The sequence below is a fragment of the Lissotriton vulgaris genome, chromosome 3_1, assembly GCF_964263255.1.
Source record: "Lissotriton vulgaris chromosome 3_1, aLisVul1.2, whole genome shotgun sequence".
Lineage (NCBI taxonomy): Eukaryota > Metazoa > Chordata > Amphibia > Caudata > Salamandridae > Lissotriton > Lissotriton vulgaris.
This window is the reverse complement of record NC_141689.1, coordinates 1,928,712,458-1,928,732,638: the sequence shown is the minus strand read 5'-3', so window position 1 is coordinate 1,928,732,638 and position 20,181 is coordinate 1,928,712,458. Positions and strand designations below refer to the sequence as shown.

Below are 20,181 nucleotides of genomic sequence, written 5' to 3'. Positions count from 1 at the left end.
TATGAAGCAAAGGGAAGGTTTAGGGACTGGCAAGTGGGTGCACTTGCCAAGTCGACATGGCAGTACTAGACTGCACACAGGCCTTGCAATGGCAGGCCTGAGACACACTTTACAACCTGCTTCTGTGGGTGGCACAACCAGTGCTGCAAGCCCACCAGCAGCATTTGATGTACAAGCCCTGGGCACACATGGTGCACTGTAGTAGGGGCTGACAGGTAAATCAGATAACCCAATCATGGAATCACCAATTAGTACATAAATTTAACATAGGGAGCACTTGCACTGTGGCACTGATTAGCTGTTGCACAGGGCCCAAAGCATAAAACCAGCAAAAACGTATCAAAACAGAGGAGGCAATCCGTCAAAATGGAAAATAGACTCACGCCAATGATGCCAGGTCTAGCACTACACTTTTAGGAATTTTTACCATCTGCTTTTGACTGGAAGTATGTTAAGGTGGTATTTTTCACTGGTATTTAATGAGTTCTCATACTTGTAATTCACCACTATTTCTAAGGCATGTTCATGGTCTTAGTCGTGTCTGTTGCTGCTTTGGCACACCCTTCAGGAGTTGTTTACAGAGATATGCATCTAAGCACTGTATGTACGTATTTAAGAAATCCCGGGCACAACGTGAAGCAGTGCCGCACATCAAAGTGGTAGGTCAAACCTAGAAAGTGCCTATCGGGACCGGTGTTCACAGGTGGTCGCTGCGTTTGTGACACAGGAGGTGATTGGTCCAGTGTATTGGGGAACTTACGTACCTCAAAGTCACCGCTGCTCGAGACCACACACTCGAGAGTCATTGTGTCTTGTTAGTAAGCGGTAAAAAACGAGAAAGGCTGCAAAATACATCAGCGTATTGTGTAGACGGCAGGGATTTCCACATTCAGCATTGCTCTGGAGTCTGATTCTGTTGGGAAGTGACAGCAGGTGACCGAGACTGTCCTTCAAGGCGCCCCTTTCCCAAAGGCTTCCAGCACAGACATCCCCTCCACCCCCGTCGTTCTCCTTACCACTACCAGCGGGGCCCCTTCTCCGCCTCGAAGACCTGCGAGGCGAGGAGGGAGGCACTGCGGGAAGGGAGGGAGGGAGAAGGGGTGGGTGAGGAGGCAGTGCACGCCGGCCGCACTCGCACAACCCTGGACGTGCCTGCAGACAGCGGTGGCTCCTGACGGCGGCGCAGCCTGCGGATCACAGACTGGAGCAGGAGGACATCCGTCGCTCTCTCGCCAGCAGAGCCGATCGTGCGCGCCTGAGTCCGTGGACGGACGGCCGCGGGCAGCGCTCAAGGATGCTGCGGGTCTCCGGTATGGGCACAGCCGGCGCCGTGCTCTTGTGCGCAGCGCTCGCCCACTGCAGCCCAGCGGCGGCGACAGGGGGCAGCGCTAGGGCGGACAGTGGCGCTGCGGGCAACTTCCTGGATGACAAGCAGTGGTTGACCACCGTCTCCCAGTATGACAAGGAAGCTGGGCAGTGGAACAAATTCAGAGATGTAAGTGGTTCTCTTTGACAGGTACTGCCTGGGGGGCAGGCTGTCGTTGCCCATGCGGTTACTGTGTGAGATACTCTTGCCTTGGGGGCGGGCAGGGTGTGTGTGGGTACTCAGGCACCATCTCACTGCATTTCATGTCGATGTCCCCTACAACTTTCAGACTAAGATGTGTGCTGTCTCTAGACATGGTGCAGCATCCTTTTTAAAGGTGCGTCTGCGCAGAGCATAGATCCACGCGGGGCAGCGCGAGCTTCAGTGCAACATTGCAATATGCATTCCGCTTGTAATCTACGGACACTCGTGTGTAAAGCAACCACGCCAATCTCAGGTTCACAGACGATCGGATTGCTAGGTTCTACTCTTGTAGCTGCTAGGGCAGCGCCTGGTCCAGTAGGCGGCCTCCAGCCAAGGGTTGACAAGGACTAGACAGGGGGTATGTCCTGAGCTGTCACTGAGAGGAGACTAGGCATTCAAGTGGCTGTGGATGTGGAAGAATATATGGGCATGTGAAGTGAAGCATTGCGCAGGGGTTGTAGGGGTGTGAGCCACCAGTGGCCTTTTACTGCAGGTGTGTACCTCTCCAGTCTCCCTCCATAAAGTGAGAGACTCCCTAGTGTGAACGGTCCCTGCTGTGAGATATCTGTTAAAATGAAAGACAGTCTGATGTGAGAGACACTCTCTTATAGGACACCCCAAGTTGAGATACCCACACTAATTGAACTTTCTGAACGTGGAATCTTCAAATTAACATTCACTTTATTTTGGGCAGTCCCCTAATGTGCGAGAGTCACCGACGTGCTAGATCCCCTAATGTGGGTGTCCCCCAGTGTGGTTGGCCCCCGATTCAAGAGCTTTCTGCAAGTAAAATCCCATAATGTGATTTGTCATTTAGAGCGAAAATCCCCTAATGTGTTAATATGAGAGTTACCTTGATGTGAGAGCTTTACTATTGTGAGAGAGCCATCCTTATGAAATATCCTTTAAATTTAAAGATCGCTTATTGAAACAGATACTCTTAACATGGGCGATCTAATATGAGAGAACTGCTAGGGTTAGGGATCTTCTTTGTGGGGGCAAATAACACGAGAGATCCCGAATGTTAGAAACACCTTTAAAGTTCTGTGCGCGTGAGAGGCCTATCACCGCAGAAGATCCCCCTTGGGAAAGATGCTTCAATACCTGCCATCCTTCCAAATGAGCGGTTCCCTTAAAATGAGGTTTCCATCCGTAATGTAGAAGCTCCTCCTAATATGACCGACTTCTTGATGTGAAAGTGCTCCCTAATGTGAGAGTTCCCCTTCCTCGGATTAGATTCTGCTCCGATCCGTCTCGGAGTCAGGGGTGTCAGATAGGCTCCTGCGCAGTCTCTCGAGCTCCCCTCAGCCGCGCGACAGGCAGACGGCGAGACTGAGCCCGCGAGCCTCTGCTTGGCACTGAAGGAAAGGCTATCGGGCTCAGGGGGTTCCGCACAGGGGTCTGTGGTGTCAAGTGTTGCTTGAAGACGGTCAGCGCAGCTAATTCTGTGTAGAGGAAAAGATGAAAACTAGCTTCAATTATTTTATTTACCTGCATACCTAAATCGTGATGTTCGGGGCGAAGTGGGGAATAAAATCGGTTGTCTTCCCTAGACCTTATTAAAGTGCTGGTTCAAACATTGTACTTCGAGCAGCTACTTCCATTTGCTCACTCGTTTTCAGATGTTACCACCGCGCGGAGTAGCCCTTCCTGGGCATTTCTTTCGCCACTTCAGAGAAAATATTCTACGCGTGGGTTTTGCAACGGAAGCTGTCGGCGAACTCCTGCTCGGGGCACGTACTGTAACCAGAGCAGCGGCGGGAGGACTGCAGAGCGAACCAGGCACTCATCCTGCCTTCTTCGTAAATATTTTATGAGCGGCGCATCCAGATTTCTCGATAACGTGGCTATCAGATGGGGCCCGTTAGGCAGCAGTGCCAATTGCTACCATCTCCAGAATGTTTCGCCAGACAGGAAAGAACAGTGCCATTAGGAGAGAGACGTACGTGCCCAGGATATGCACTTTTAAACCTATATATTTATTTGGAAACATTCGTTCTCTGAGTTCTGCATCAGCACCACTGGACAACAACATGTTCTGATAAAGTTAACACACGGAGGCTTTGCTATTCGGAGGTCTCGCAAGTTTCTTGATGTGCTCGGCTGTTGTAAATAGAAAGACAAGCACGTCCCGACGTCAGCATGTCACCATCCTTTGCCTATCTCCAGGACCACTAGAATTATGCGTCAGGGTTACCAAATTATGAGTCATGAAAAGGCAAATTATACCATGGAATGCGCAACATTTTGTGATAGTATTACTTCATTATTTAGCAATTTTTACAGATGGTAACACTGCACGAGCAAAGATTTGACCTCATTAGTAACCATTTAACAGCCAAATATAGCAATAGGCAACTGAAAGATGACAAAGCCTTGGACTGTGCGAGACTAATGTGGCTATGGGTTTAGTAACTTTTGACTCCTTTCAGCCAGAAAAAAATGTTTGTTAAATTCAGCAGAATATGCAGCACATGATGGAATATGTGGCAAATCCATAATTATGCGGAAAAACGCAGCAACCACAGAATCGCGTGTTTCCAGTATCTCTGGTCGGAACTAAGCAAGGTGGCACTCTCTTTAGCTGGAGGGAGGTACTCACTATACCTATTCTCTGCTGAGAACCTGGGAGGAACTCTACACTTGGCAATAATATGGAAGTTATGACGAGGGTGCAGCGCCTTCCTGGCACTGCTTTGTAGAGGAGATCATTGAGCAAATTGGACCTCTGAGCGGGAGCGAAAGAGCTAGAACTCCTGTAGGATAGGGAGGCGTGGAGTCTGGGAGCCTTCACAGGCTACCACCAAGAGTGCTCCCAGACTTAATGCCCACCACAGAAATCATTATGCAGCTTTTAGTCCGAGGTTCCAATCGCGGCGTTCCAATCCTTGATTTATTCTCATAATGCAAATAAAATGATGCATACTGTCAGTTGCTGCAGCGCCCAGGAACCAGCACTCGAGCGCTCCGTTGAACGTAATGTTATTTAACATTTTTGTGACGTGGCTCTCTACTGGGGCTGGCCCTGGGCCCACGAGCAACAAATGATGGCTCTGCGCGCGCTCCGGTTGCGAGGAACGTTGGCAGTCAGACCTTTCATACCAGTTTGTTTACAGAGTCAACGTTGAAATAGTTAGAATCAGCATGAACCAAAGGTCGCTGAGCAAGATGTATTATAAATAACAATTTGAATATATCGTGGTAAATTAGAATTTGTAACTTTCCAGCATCTGCACGCCATTAACATTACATCTGTATGTTTATAAAGCTCGTGTACAATGCAGTACGGATTAATATGTATATATATATATATATATATATATATATATATATATATATATATATATATATATATATATATATATATATATATATACATATATATACATTTTCAAGTTCCTCGAAACGTCTCCCTGGCCTGCACGACCTTGCCTCACTGACACTGCAGGCTGAACCCGGCTTCAGGTGTCTGTGTCTTCTATCAGCCTAGCCCAAGCATGCTTCTCAGACCCAGTCCATTCACCACAGCTCTCCTAAGCCACGTCCAGCCCTACTCTCAGTCCTTGTGCATGGAATGGGCTACTTCTGTTCCTCCAATGGCGACGTTTAGAATTCAGCAAATTGGGACCGCTTTGCATTTGTAAAGGCGCTCTATACGAGTTTTTTTGCATAGTATGTTAAAGTGCATGGTTTAGCTTGCAGATGGTAATGTTTTTAATATCTGGAAAATCAACAATAAACCCTGTCCATAAAACAGACCCATAAACAGACAAAAAAACTGGCCCACAACACTGATCTGTGAGAACAGCCCACCTGGCACTGTCTGATTGCCCTATAGGCCAGTCCTACCCTGACTACCTATTCTGTTACACAGCAGCATTCATCGTGCATACATGCCTTCAAAGGAACTCTGAATCTGTTGTAAAGCCCCGTGCGTATCCGATGCATTTATCCTCTTCAGTTCATTTGACCTATTTGAAGGTACACTCGACAACAGAGTGAATTATTTAATTGACCATACAATACAGGGACCTGAAAAGCGTGAAAATGACGCCTTGAAAGTCGCTGGGCTGAAGAGGTTCCCTCCGCGAGGTTTGCCAGGCTCCTAAAGTAAATAAAAGGTAATGCTTGCCTTTACCCATCTCGAGCTTCTCTATTTCACAGAGGTACCACCCCACTACGCCCACACCTCCAATGGGAATAATACAGCAAAAGCCTGCGGTGAACAGTGTCTTATACACCGGTATATCGTTCTTTTTCAATATTCGATGGCTTGGCTTTTCCTCTGTTCTTCACGATCCTGCACCAGTGCCTTTCTTGGTTTAAAGGGTCTCTAGACATCCCTTACAAATGGTGCACAATATTTAACATACACTGTGACGTCAACAACCCTGACATAGGAAACCTTCATTTCTGTAATTTCACTTTGCTAATATCTTGATGACATAGCAATGACTGAAAGTGAGTTCTAGTGATCAGCCACTGCTAGGGTGTTCGGAACATCCAGAAGAACAGCTGCCAGTCACTTTTCAAGAGAAACATGTCCGTTAGAGGCAGGTTGATGTTGATGTGTTAGCGCTATGAGCAGGTACATCTTGTGTTTCATGGCTTTCTTCAGGACCAAAAAAGTCCCAATGTGACCCTGTTATGATTCCCCATTTTCTTAGACACACACTCTGTGCACATGCATACAATACCAGATCTCTAATGTATAGCTTGTTCAATCAGGATATTTTCCATCTTTAACATAGGCCCCTAATTGGGGGAAGTTCCTACTTCATGGAAAAGTGGAGAAGGAGAGCCTTATAGTCACACATGTTCAAAGCTCACCTCTGCTGGATCTATGTGTTCTCATCTCGTTTGGCAGAGATCGGAAGATCTAGATAAGCAGTGCAAAACAAGCAGTATTTCTAGTGGAAACTCAAATTTGGCCCAATTAAATCCTGTACTCAGAGGAAGCAACATGTGGGTGGAGCCTAAGCCTCCCATCTCAGCAGGACTCAGTAAGCTCTTTTTTGTTATACTTTTAAGGTCAGGTGATAGATGCACTGTTAAGCCAGACCTAAACATCCATGTTGATTAGTGTAGACCAGGGTCTCAAATTTCAAACATAAAACTCCACTCTGCAGTCTAAAGTTACTGACTGCCCTTCTCCCAGCCTATCTTTGCTGTTGTCATGGAAAAACAAATATCTTAAATTATAATGTTACCAATGCACTTTAATAGCATCGCAATGTCATATGCATACCATTGAATGTTCGAGCTGAGGCATATATACTGCTGATGGCTCAGGCAGCTGGATAACTGTACACCAATTTAACATCACTGTGTGCAATGCAACCACTTTTTTTTCTGGAAACACACAACTTCAGCCCAATCAAAACATATACTTATAGTTGCCAACAAGTGGGCGGAGTCAAAACCCTTCTCCTATTAGTGCCTCCTAAAGCACTTTTTTAGGCTAGTCCAATAATGTCTGGTGACAGCTTTGCTGTCAAGTCAGTCCTAAAAATGTTTACACAATCCATCCTTCGACAATTGGACTGTCACTAAACAGGACACAGGAAATGTTTCAAGTCCCCTATGCAGTATCAGATCACCACCCTAAGATATGGTAATCCTTATTGCCTGCTTGCAACTTTGAGCAAAAGAATACTCAATAGAGTTATGTCCATTTCACAGATCAGCCATTTTGGTGAGAATTTGGTGTTACATTTTTTAGGTATGTCAGGGCCAAGTTAACCTTACAATCATCTGCAGGTAGCAGGTGTTATTATGGTGAATTCTAGATAGAATGGCTTTGCCGACCAACAGGGCTCTCATCTTCTGATGAATCACAGGAAGGATCTTTCTCAAGAGTCTGAGTTAGAAGAGGCAGGCAATGTTTACTAAATTGACTTGAATTTCAGGAAAAGTTCCTTGTCAACTCTGAAGCCCTGATAACTGAACATGACAACTGGGTGAGGAGAATCCAAGAGGCTGGATACAAATCTAACATTACACATGTAACTGTATAGACCTTCCATAACCGTATCAATAAACAGTTAAACACTGTGCTTTGTCTCCAATTTACGTCATTAAGGAGTTCTGTGAATATAGTCAAGTAAAATGTAAGCGGCTTGCAAGACACCTCTTGAAGTAATAACTTCTCATGTCGATAATGGGTCACAAAGTAGTAGGCAAACCACCCATTACAAAGTACGGTCCGTGTTCGTATGTAAAATCGAAATATACGGTCCCCGCGCGTGGTAATGCTCAACCAGAGCATGTCAATCCATTGTTTTTTTTGCCCACCATGCCACCTGAGTTTGGACTCAGCCATATGCAAATCAGTCTTGACCCTGCTCCTGCTAACAATGGACTGGGATGCAGCCCGAGTAATTACAAATGGCTGAGATTAATTTGATCATTCCATCCATCAGATTTTGTATACTTTAGTGTGTCGGCCTAAGTGGGAGAGGAATGCCCAGATATGTTTTCTGTGCACACTGTATCACTGAAACCAATTTGCACCTGGCTGGTGAGCACATAACTTGTGTGAAATCTGTCCCGGGTTGATTATGTTCTAGTTCAGGGAGGACCTGGCTTGACAGTTCAGGCTGGACCGTTCTAATTGGAGCAAGGTCAAGATGGATTTGCATTTGGCTGGGTCCAAACTGAGGTGACATGGTGTGTAAAACAACGATGGACTGGGATGCAGCCTCAGTAATTACCAATGGCTGAGATTAATTTATCACTTTTTGTGTACTTCAGTGTATCAAATTGAATAAAGGTATGATCAGTCTAGCCAGAAGATGAATGGAAGAAACCTTGAAAGAGTTAGGAAAAAGAAAGATTAGATTAATATTGTGTCTTCCTGTTTGAGCCCAAAGCCTAAAGTAAGATCTAAGTATGTGTTAGTGGTGTTGGTCAATGGAGCCTCATAATATGCCTAAAAGTTATGAAGCACAATCACGACGAGAAAGGTAATGATTATGTATCCATTTATTTATGGAAAATCTTCAGGCGAATACAACTGAGGCTGAGAAGGGTCTGTCAATCAATTAAATTCGAATAACACAGGAGTCCAAAATTAGAAGTTGACAGACTAAGACCTCCTCAAGCGTGTAACACAATGAGGGGTCAGTCATTATATTTTGACTAGACTTAAAGGCCACTACAACTTCCCCTTCTGTATGTTTCTTTCCGTCACAATGTACCAAGTTGTTACTATTAGGAAGCAATTCCACAATGTGTGGCCAAATGTCCTCCAGCATTCAGGTCTACCAGCACCTCAAAAATGACCCCCGGCCAACTTGCCTTTCTTGGGGCCTGTCTGGGTGATCCCAAATGCTCTCTGTCCAAAAGTCAGGGCTTGATAATCATATGGCCTCGACCAGGCCCTCCGGCTGCCAATGCAGCATAGAAAGATGCGAGATGCACAGCAGCTGCCCACGCTTTTGCGTTGCAGCTGTGACAGAAAAAGCACTGTCACCAGCCGTGCCTTGTGGGCCCCCTTTTATGGGGCTCCTCCTGGTGCCCTTGACTGGCACCAACAATGCTCAAAACCTTCAGCCCCATTCACTGGGGTTGTTCTGTGCCAGATCCAGGCACCAAAAGTGTGCCTCTGCAGGCCCCCCCTCATGGGGCCTCTCCTCACTTCGCCCGGTCCCTTTCGGTGATGTGGGGCTTCAACAGGAGCCCGGCAGGCTCCAGTCCTTCTCCTGTGAGCCTGCAAGGCTCCAATTTCAGGCTTGCCAATGCGGGCTATGCTCCCGCCCATTGTCAGGAACAACTCTGCCTGACTTCCGCTCTGGGCACATTCGGTCCTTGGCATCTACCAGCCCGGGATGGGTTCCCGGTTTTTCTCTGCACGGGGCGCGTCCCGGGTCAGGCTTTCCTCGCCTGACTTCCTGTTGAGGCCGGGAGAGCCCACAAGACTTCCTCTCTAATGCCCGCTGGCCTGCCTACAACCAGGCAATCCCTGCCTGCCTGGCGCAACGGTCCATGACTCCTCTCTGAAGCACAGAAATGTGGAGTAGACTCCTGCTTGACTTCCAGGCATGGCGGGGGAATCCCCACACTGATTCCCTCAGAACACTTTTTCAGTCCAGCGCAGCAGGGCACCAGCGCTCCTACCATTCTGGCACTAGCAATTGCGATGTAGCGCTTAAAAGGTGCTAGGGCACCAGTTCTCAGGGGGGGCAGAGTGGGAAAAGCTGGGCCCAGGAACGCCAGCTGACAGGACCCTCCAGCAGAGGGGCAGTCCCTCGTGGCGGTTCCTCCTGGAGCCCAGAAGGTACAAAACGATCACCCCAAAACAGCACATTGACATGGAGTCACAGGCCCGCATATTTATACCATGTTTTGTCTTTGTTCTGCCCTGGCACAGGGCTTGGGGAACCAGTCCAAACGGGTTAAGGGGGGTACTGAAGCACTTTGTTTACAGTGCTCACACCCTCCTTTGTCAGGTTGGGCTCTGACCTCAGACACACCACAGGGGGGCAGAGGCAGCATTGAACAAGGCAGGCACAGTCCTATTCAGGGTCAGGGGGTACTCCTCCCACTACTCCAAATGCAGATTTGCCCATTCAGCCTAGCGCTGACTCACCCTGCCCCTCTGGAGCCACACACCTCACCAGCCCCTGTCACTCCAGAGACAGACATGCAATACACATCAGGCAGGCAAAGAAATATAGCACACAAAAATGCCAACTTCTAAAAGGGGCATTTCTAAAATAGTGATATAAATCTGCGCACACCATTATGCAGCATTTATTATCACCATTCCAAAAATATCAAACTTGACCACGCTGCTCCTCTCATATCAGGGTTTGCCACTGAAACACAGATCAGGGAATCCCCAATGCATTCCTATGAGAGGTCAGCCTCACGTAGTGAGAAACCAAAATGGCTGTTTGTCGCTACCAGGACATGTCACACATTTAAGGATCATGTCCTACCTTTTACCTACAATGTACCCCGCTCATAGGGCTAGCTAGGGCCTACCTTAGGGGTGACTTACATGCAGTAAAAGGGTGGTCACAGACATGGCAACCATTTTGCGTGCCACGTCACAGCGGCAGTAAACTGAGCTCACAGGCCCTGCAATGGCAGAGCTACTTTGGTGGGTGGCACAATTAGAGCTGCAAGCCCACCAGTAGCATTTTATTTAGTGGCCCTGGGTATCTGAGAAACCATTTTACAAGGGACTGACAGGTAGATTAAATACACCAAACAGGTGTAGACCAATCTTACCATGTTTACCACAGTGAGCACATGCACTTTACACTGGACAGCAGTGCTAAAGTGCCCAGAGTCCTAAAACCACCAAGACCAGGTCAGAGTAAAGACAAGGAGGAAGGTAAAAAGTTCAGGGATGACCCTGCAAAAAGGGCCAAGTCCAACAGGCATCATTTTTTGCTTGCTCCAGTCATGCGTTTATCTCCTTGTATCCAGACTCTCGCTTACCATCCTAACGGCAACGCTTTCAACAAGAACTAAAAATGACTCACAGTTTTTGGCACTCCAGCACAAAAGATTCAAGAAGCAGTAGAAACCATAAGTAGCTATATATATTTTTTCAACAGCCACAAGAGTTTCTCTCTTACCTCCATCCTCCGGCATACTCAGTGACTTTCTCTGCTTATGTGCCATATTCTGCTTTTTATATTTTATATTGTTATACATAGCATTGCTATCCTTCTTGGGATTGTTCGGTAGGAATTGGTGGCACATTATCCCACATTTTTTACCTTTGGGTACACACCATCTCCTTCAGGGTATGGCTTCATGGTTCATTTTGCTTGCTCTACATTTCTCTTTACTCTCCCTTACATGAGGGATTGGAATGGGTTCCAGCACAATTTTCTCACAATTTATCTGCCTACATGGGCTAATTACGGTTTCAAACCCCTCTCAGGGCATTGTTTTATGGGTCATAGTCCCATTTACATTAAACTTCCCTCCCTTTTGTCTTAGTGTAGGTTATGAGTTTCAGTCCTATTAACTACAGCTAACTTCCCTTGCATCTCAGGATAGGTTATGGGTTTCAGTCCCATTAACTTTTTTTTTCTTCCCTTACTCGTCAGGGGTAGGCCATGGGTTTTAGGCCCATTTTCATGCATGTGTGGCACATCATTACCCTTCCCAGGATGTGCCTTACTGGGTGTCAATCCCATGTACATTTGCTTCCACCCTTATATTAGGGGTAGATCATTGGTTTTAGTCCCATCTTCACATACTAGTGGTACATTTTTACCCTTTTTTAGGGTGTGTCTCATGGGTTTCAGTCCTATTTGCTGTTATTTTCTCGCAACGTTATGCTTTCATTATATTACATTGTAAACTTTAAACGCAATGTAATGTTTATTTGATACTACTTTGTCAATATGAAAACGAGGGTGGATGAGTGATACTTTTTCTATTTTCTTCTCATCTTCTCTGTTTTCTCTCCTGTTCAGTTCTCCAAGCGATGTTTCATATTGTCTTCATAATTGGTGTCTGTACTAATATTGGTTGTTAGTCGTTCCCAAGTCCTAGTTGCTTGGCCTTGTCCTGACATACTCTCCTCCCTTCATGTAGCCATCAGCGCCAGGATGCCTGCAAGGTGATAGTGCACTCTATACGTTGAATAAATAAAGTAATAATAGTCTTCCTTTGTCCCCAGACTTTCCCTCATTGTAGTTTCTCTCTATTTCTTGCTTGTTTAGGAGGAAATCTGTGCTTCACTTCTCTGTGTGTCTGGGTGTAAGGCTGGTTTTTAGTTCGTGTCGTGCCATGTCCTTCCTTTCTTGCTTGCCCGCCTGGCCTGTGGGTGTGTTTGGGGGTAGTCATTGGTGCATCTATGTCTTTCTGCTAACTTGTTGTTTCTTACGCTTCATTACTGTTTTCTTCTCTTTCGTAATTCATTGTTGGAGAGGATGGGTCATCTCTATTTGTGTTATTTACCCATTCCTTCCTCTTAGTTTTACTCCGCCTATCTCTTCGCTCGTTCCTATCTGTTCTTTTCTATTACATTCATTCTGTTGTGTTAGTGTTCCTCTCATTTATTCCTCTCTACCGCTCTTATTGTTATATCTTATTTTCAGAATAGAACTTATGCTTCTGTTGTATAAGAAAGGGGAATATGTAGTATCCTGCTCATGTTATTGTTCTTCCATTTTCACCACCTGCTCAATAAGAGTGAATGTGCTGTGTGCTGCACAGAATGTTGAAGTGATAATGTGTATTGGAAAGTTTGGTGCCTGAGAGGTGAAGTGTGACAGTTGAGAATGGGCTGAGCAGCAGGCAGGCTGCTCCTGCTCTACAGAACTCAACTACCTGCTTCACAGGAACATATCGACATGTAACTATCTTCAATAAATCAACTTGAACTACATCCTACGTGCGTGGACTTCATTACTATATAATTTTTGGACACAGTAAATTTACCAATACACTAAAAACTCGCAACACACTTTTATTAGTTGAATTTAATCTTTGTGAATCAATATCAGTTACAACAATTACATTGTTAGAGTTAAAATGTGGATTCTCAATTTCGTTTTGTGAGTTATTTATTTCCACTTGTATTTTAAAGTTACTTATGGAGACTGCAAGTATTGAATAAGAGTCTAATAATGAGAAGAGGGTAGTCAATAAGTTAGGCCTTGGCTATCAATTTGGCAAAAGAGAGGCCTTTTTATAATCTTTGAAAGTCATTTTGAAGGCTGATAGTTAGAGGAAGGAGGTTCCCTAGCAATGAGCCGTGAGAGTGTTTGTACGAATATGTGGGGAGACATAGGAGCTCATTAAAAGATTAGAAGATGCAGAGCATGCATATGTTAAAAAGAGGTGCAGGTTCCATCTGCAAAACTTGCAGTCCCACCTCTCTATTTAGAGTCAAGGGAAGTGCCACATTTCTGATGGTAGAGCCGTTATTGGCTCAGCCAGCAGAACCTATTGTCCGACATCCCAACTGACACTGGCTTGTTGCTCAGTGTACTCTAGACCAACCATCTCTATGTAAACATGCATTCAGATGCAATTTTTTTCTGTTGAGTACTGCTAAGAAAGTATGCTAGGGAATTCTGACAGTCTCAAAGAGGAAATAAAATAAATTACCCCTACATGTTTGGTGAAAACTCCCAGTGTGCCATCTCAATTTATATTTTGTTTTGCAATACCTGCTTTAGGAGTCTGCTTTCGAAATGCAAAAATCTTTCCGGAGCAGGTGCACTAAACATGACACCCACTTGAAAAAGCTGATATGCCTTCACCAGAACTGAGCAGCACTACTGAAGATACAGAGAACTCCACCTGTCTCGTCAGGACTTCCAAGTCTTCTGCCAGGTGAAAGGAGGACAACCCTCTGCTTGCCTGGCAGCCCATCTCACCGCCCATCAAACTCTAAATAATCCCCATAGTCTGTACACATGAACAGAAGGAACTTTGGGGCTTATTTATGAGAGTCCTGCATCACTTTTGCACCATGTACAGTGGGTCATGCATGATGCAGGGCTCTCACAAAGATTTATGAAGCCACGCAAAGCTACCCTGCGTGACTATGAGTGGCCTCATAAATCATGAGTAAGGTGAAGCAATGCAAATCGCTGTGTCACATTATACTGAACCCGGGGGCGTTCCATTGGTGTTGTGGTGGGTTTCCTATGCAACACCTGTGGAATTTGGTGCTGCCTCAGTTTTACAAAGTGATGTAAACCTGGGAAGGCGTCAACTTTGTATGCCTCCTGAGGTGAGGTGTAATGAGAAGAAATATATTTATTTCTTCTCAATGTTTTCTCACACATATAAAGAGGTATGTGCCTTGTAGGATTGTTTTTGTGTGGGTAGGTGCCCCTCCCTGCACAAAAATAATCCTGCATGCAACTAAGGCACTCTTGCACCATGGTGCAAGGTGGTCTACGTTGGAGCTAGGATGTCAAAATGGTGCCAGCGCAGGCAGGAAGGACAGGAATGCACAATATTGCTTAATGGTGCATTCCTGTCCTTCCACTTTGGTGTAGGGAAGTACAGCAAGGTGCCAAATGCCATAAACTAAGCTCTTTGTCTTTAGATTTTTTTTAGTATAACGCTTCTGTGAGCTCGAGGGTAGAGAATTAGCACTTCAGAGTTCTGAATCATATCAAGGAAGTTCTCTTTCATTAGTATTTCCTCAGAAAACAAGGAAAATTAAGGCAATAGAAATTGATAAAAAGCACATTTTATGGAATGCGCTGAAGAACAAATATAATCTGCAAAAAGGCGTGCAATTTCACACATGATCTGAAAGACCATGCAGATCACCTTCATTTCAGGGGTCTAACACAGGCCCCTGCAGCACAGGTGGACTCTCACCGCTTTAGAGGGCCCCTTTCAGCTCAAGGCCAATGACTATCTGTGAAATATGGGAGACTCAGGCGCCCCTCATCTCATTCTGCGTGGGGCGTGGGCATCATTCTGAGTGGGGCTTCTGCTTAATCTCAGCATATTGCTGCATTAGCAGCCAATAGAGGGCGCACAGTTGAGTAGGTTTGGGTCTAATGCCAGATAGCACTCTTAACGAGCTGAAGTTGATCAAGCCCCGTCTTTAGAATTGAGCTTGTTAGGAAATATGCAGTAACATTTTGAAAATTCACAGCTAGCACACATACGTTTTTCAAAAGGGAAACGTTCATGGAATGCGTGGAGTACTCATCATAGTGCAGTGTGAATGGAATCTTTCTATACATTTTTAAATAGCTACTGCCTTTTGATATATCTAATTAGTCTCGCAATAAAGGACTTTTTTCGAAGCGGCATCTCTGTTGCAGGGACATTTTTACGAGTGTTGCTTATTTGTCCTTGGCAGTCAGCATCCTATTCACTTTCAAATCTTTTTTCAACCTCGAAAGTACTTCAGACCTCCGGTGAAGTGATGCAGCCAGCGACATCCTTCACCAGTTTCTATTGTATTCCTTGTTTATCAGCGTTTTTTTCTTCTCTTCTTTGAATAAGGCAGTCTCTGATGTGAGATGTGAGGCTCTGCAAAAGGACACGCTCTTGGCAAAGTAAATTATCCTTTGAACCACTTCCTTAGCATTCCTTCTGCTATTCCATCATGTAATAGTCCGGTGTTCATACACATGATATTGAAAGTAACTCTTTAAAAGAGGGACGTATGGAGAGTATCTTTATGTATACGGTAGTTTCACACATTGCTCTTCAAAGTCATTATCTGCATTTTACACAGTGCAGTCGTGCATTTCTATTAGGTGCGAAATGGAAAATTGCAGGCAGTGCTTGACATGTGATCCTTTCGGTAAAAACGCACATTTCTATTACTGTCGTCATTTGAACGAGACAAGTATAGAAAAGCTGCACTATTAGGATACATGGGAAAGTATCTTATATGAAAGCTGACATTCTTTGTATTTATGAAAGAATATAAAGCAATATAGAGCAGTGCACCCCTGTGGGCGAATTTGAATTTGAATTTCGAAAATCTGCAAAATGAAATATTCTAATTGGTATTAATTCAGTGAAGTGAATATAAGGACCCTCATTTAGAATGTGGTAGGTGGTCATAGCCCGACCTCTGAATGCCTTTGTCTTTCTTATGCCCACTACACAAACTGTTTTGTTTTTCAAGAATAAACTCCGAAACCTGAAGTCTATTGCTTGAAAAAAAATTAATACCTTGACATGCTGGATATTTTCTATCAGAGCACGAGCGTCTATTTATTTTTCTGTGGGACGGCCAGGCTTTCCTAGTGATCTTCAACTGGAAAAATGAACCAAAGAAAGGATTCCGCTAAATAAAGTGGTCACTCTGATGTACTTTGTCCAAAGGCTGTGTGATAGAGTGATGGGTTTCTGGTTGGCTAGGGTATGCACCTGAGCAAGGCAGAACTTCACACTCAGGGCAAGGGAGTTACACCAGGGTCGGATTGGGATCACAATTCGGCACGGGCACTGACGAAAAAAGTGGCCCACATTCAAGAGGCATGGCCCATATTTAAGGGGCGTGGCCCACATTCAAGGGGCGTGCCCTTTCATGAAACACCATTTGCACAGACAAGGAATGAAAGTGGGAGGATACTGTTCTTGCACACGACACAGGGCCAAGGTGACAATGGCCTACATGCTGAGCAACTAAAAAAAATAGCAAGGCCCCTTTTTGTCACAAAATTATTCCAGCCCTCCAGCACAGGAGCACCTAAAAAGCAGCAAAGCCCCTGCTATTACTAACCTACTCAACCCTCCCCAGACCTTCAGCTCAGGAGCACATGAACAGAGGTAAGGCCCCTGCAATTAGTAAATTAAGCAACCCTCCAGGCCTTGGGAAAATGTCCTGGCAGGGGAGCACAAAACACAGCTTTCTGGGTCATCCAAGGTAGCCAGGTAGCCAGGGGGAGGCTGAGGTGAAGCTGGTGCATGGGAAGTGCCTTCCCAGTGTGTTCTGGCAGTTTGAGTATTTACCATTTACTGTAGTATTACCCTTGTACCTGTGTATGGTACCCTTTTGTAACTTGCACAAGTCACTTTTTTCTTGTAACACACTGTTTGCTTTAGATACTTGCACAAGTGCCACCATTGCCTACATAACTTTTATTCTTGTGCTGGAGTGTCTGGCATTAATTGCAGTATTATACCTCTACTTGTATTTTGTACGCTTTTGTAACCTGCACACATATCTCTTTTTCCTCCTGTAATGTATCGTTTGCTCCTCTTGTATTTTGGTTGCTCACTATTGTCACTTTTGATTCATGTAACTTAACGTTTGCTTTTGTAATTTGTCCACTTATAATTTTCTCCTCATGTATTATTGCTGTTCCTAGTGTGAAGCGCTCTGACACCTTCGGGTAAAGTCCGCGCTAAATAAAATTGCATAAATAAATAAATAAAACAAAAAAATTCCAAATATCACCAGGCCCCCACAGCAAGACCCATTCTTCCTCGCCCACTATGCCCTGAATGTGAAGGGCTGTGGGCGAGGTGTTAAGACTAACACCGTTTCTGGGCTGCATGGGCGCCAGGGGGCCGAGGTGCAAATGGCTCAAAGGCCTGAGAAACACCTGGCCCCCAGGGAGGCCGATTATTCCAAACAATCACCCCTCCCCAGCCCAGCCTCAGCTTGATTGCTTGGCAGGGTAGGGGTGAAGGAGAGCCCACAGCTGACAATCGCTGTCTGGCCGCACAGCGAGGCTGCTTTCATTTTCTCAGTCTCTGTCTCCGTGCACTCTGTGGGCCGTTTTTTTCCCCTCCCCTTTCCTAGTCCACTCTCTGTGGACTGGGACAGGGGAGAAAAAAAACGGCCCACAGAGGGCACTGAGGCCCCGGCCCTTCGGCCCATTCCCGAATGCCCGCCTTGCCAATCCGACCCTGAGTTACACACACAAGATAAAGATAACCGCTGCTCATCCTCTTGGTAGCTTGGCAGAGCAGTCAGACTTTCCCCAGAGGCAATGTGTAAAACATTTGAGCAACACACACACACCAGTGTCACACTAGGCCCAACACAAAAAGAGACTCCACACAGGGGTACATAAAAATGTCATTTGTATTATAAAAACACATTAGACCACATTCACATAAATCACTTTACCTACTGGACAATAGTCATGAGATCACATAGGTCATAAATCCCTTTGCTATAAGGCAATTGTCACACCCATTACATTTAGTGCAGTAGGGTAAATAAATACTCATATATTGCACATGTCCTAAAACATAAGTCACTTTGTACACCATATAAAACATATTAGGCCACAATTATTGTGTTCTCCATGTAAAACATATTAGGCCACAGATACTTGGTTCCATAGGTAAAACCTGTTAAGCCCAAGATCACTTTGTTAGGCCTGCAAATCACATAGGCCACAATCCCTTATTTCACCATTACTTTGTCAATTAAGCTAATTTCATAAGTAATACAGTGTAGGGTATGACATTAACAATCATCAGTTTCATTGGTTAGAGGGACAATAAAGCATCCTACCAAAGAAGCTATTACTAGGAAATTCCTAGTAAGACAGCAAGCACATTGTTGCTTTGCAAGTTTATTCAGATCAGTGTCGGAGATCATACCCCGTTAGGACTCAATGGGAAAAGAAATGCAGACCTTCAATTGCTGGTGCGGTCCATACACTAAACAAGGTGTTAAGGTAGCCCAGGATGCAGGAACGCCCGTGCGCTACCATGGGGAGGGTGGAAATACTTTCCCCTTTCATGTGGAGTCACAGCTCCCCATGCTCAGCCGGCACAAAGGTTTAGAGGGGATCCTTAATCAGTGGGTAGCACATCCGGTTCCCTTGAGGGCCTCCCAGACCATTGCATTACCTCCCGTCCTGCCCTTTCTTTGTCTCAGTATCCCCAGGAGACCACACTGCTTTTCAGGCCAGCTGGCCCCACCCACTAGTATAGCCACATCTGGCGTGCGCTGGTGGCACCACACTGCCAATGGTAGCAGAAGACAATGTACTACCATTGGCTTACTGGTGGTGCCGGCCTTCTGCGTCCTGTGCAGAAGCCGGCTCCACCCACCATGATGTCCGTGTTGCCTCGCAATGTGGTGTGGGTGATCCCGGCTAGGATTCCTTCCCGTTTGGACGCCGCAACATCTCACAGCCTGTAGCCAAGTTAGCAGAGCCCAGGTTGGAAATTAGTGTGGGAAAAGCCACAAGGGAGAGGGAGAGCACTCCTTGCACGTCAGCTCTCCCTTCACTTCATCAGGCGGCAAGTGCAGCGCTGCAGTACAAAACACAAGTGCTCCTTCACAGTGGGAGAAGTTCTCCTCACTGGCTGCACTGGAAGGCACATCGATCTTTCACACGCTGGACTGACAGACAAAGCACTTCTCACGCACTTTCCTTTCCTTCTTACACACAGAAAGGCATCAGGACAGTCCACTCCTTTTCCTGCTGCCAGGCAGGAGCAACCACTGCAGGCCGTCCTACCCCACAAAAGCCAGAGGCAGTACTCATCACACAGTTTCTCCAGACCTCCTCCCAGACAGGGCACTTTAAGATCCAGCAAGGACCTTTCTTGAAATCTTGTACCTTCCTGAGATTTCCAACAGGAGGCCAAAACACACAAGCCCTTGCATAGTCCTTCACAAGCATGATACCCCAGCAGGATAAAAAGAGTCAGTCCTTTTCCTCCACCAAACAGAAGCAGCAGCTGCAGGCCAACCCATCCCTTACACAGAAAAGGCAGCGCTCCTCACCCAGTTCTTCCGCACTTCTTCTTGGCAGGGTCCTCATGTTTCTTGAAGTAACCTAAAGTCCTGGGGTTTTAGGTGTAGTACTTATACCCCATTTCCTTATTGTTCTCTTTGGAGTAAGGGCCTCTGAACCCAGTCTGAACCAGTCCTTTCCTACCTGGTAAAGCATGGCCACAGGGGGCAGTGACAGAATTGTCAAAAGGAGACACAGCCTATTCAGGTGCAAGCAATACTCCTCCCACCACTCGAAATGCAGGCCAGGTCTATTCAGATCAGCGATGAGTCACCCAGGCAAGGCAAGGCACACCCCAATCCCCCTAGTGATCACCTTGAGTAAATGCACATCCCCAGCTCCTGTCACTCCAACTTGACCAGCCGCTAAATACAAAAGTGGCATTTTCAAACACAGAATTTAAAAATCCCCTTTACCAAAAGGTGCGGTAATACA

At 45.8% G+C, this 20,181-nt stretch overlaps 1 protein-coding gene across 1 annotated transcript in view; it reads left to right on the top strand.

The window, feature by feature from the left end:
• The first annotated feature begins 1,119 nt into the window (after nt 1-1,119).
• The window catches only part of SPOCK3 (SPARC (osteonectin), cwcv and kazal like domains proteoglycan 3), a 1,207,618-nt gene continuing 1,188,556 nt past the window's right edge, over nt 1,120-20,181 (top strand). The window contains exon 1 of the mRNA XM_086962399.1: nt 1,120-1,495. Within this exon, the coding sequence (XP_086818525.1) occupies nt 1,295-1,495 (201 nt within the window). The 5' untranslated portion in view covers nt 1,120-1,294. The remainder of the gene's footprint in view (nt 1,496-20,181) is intronic.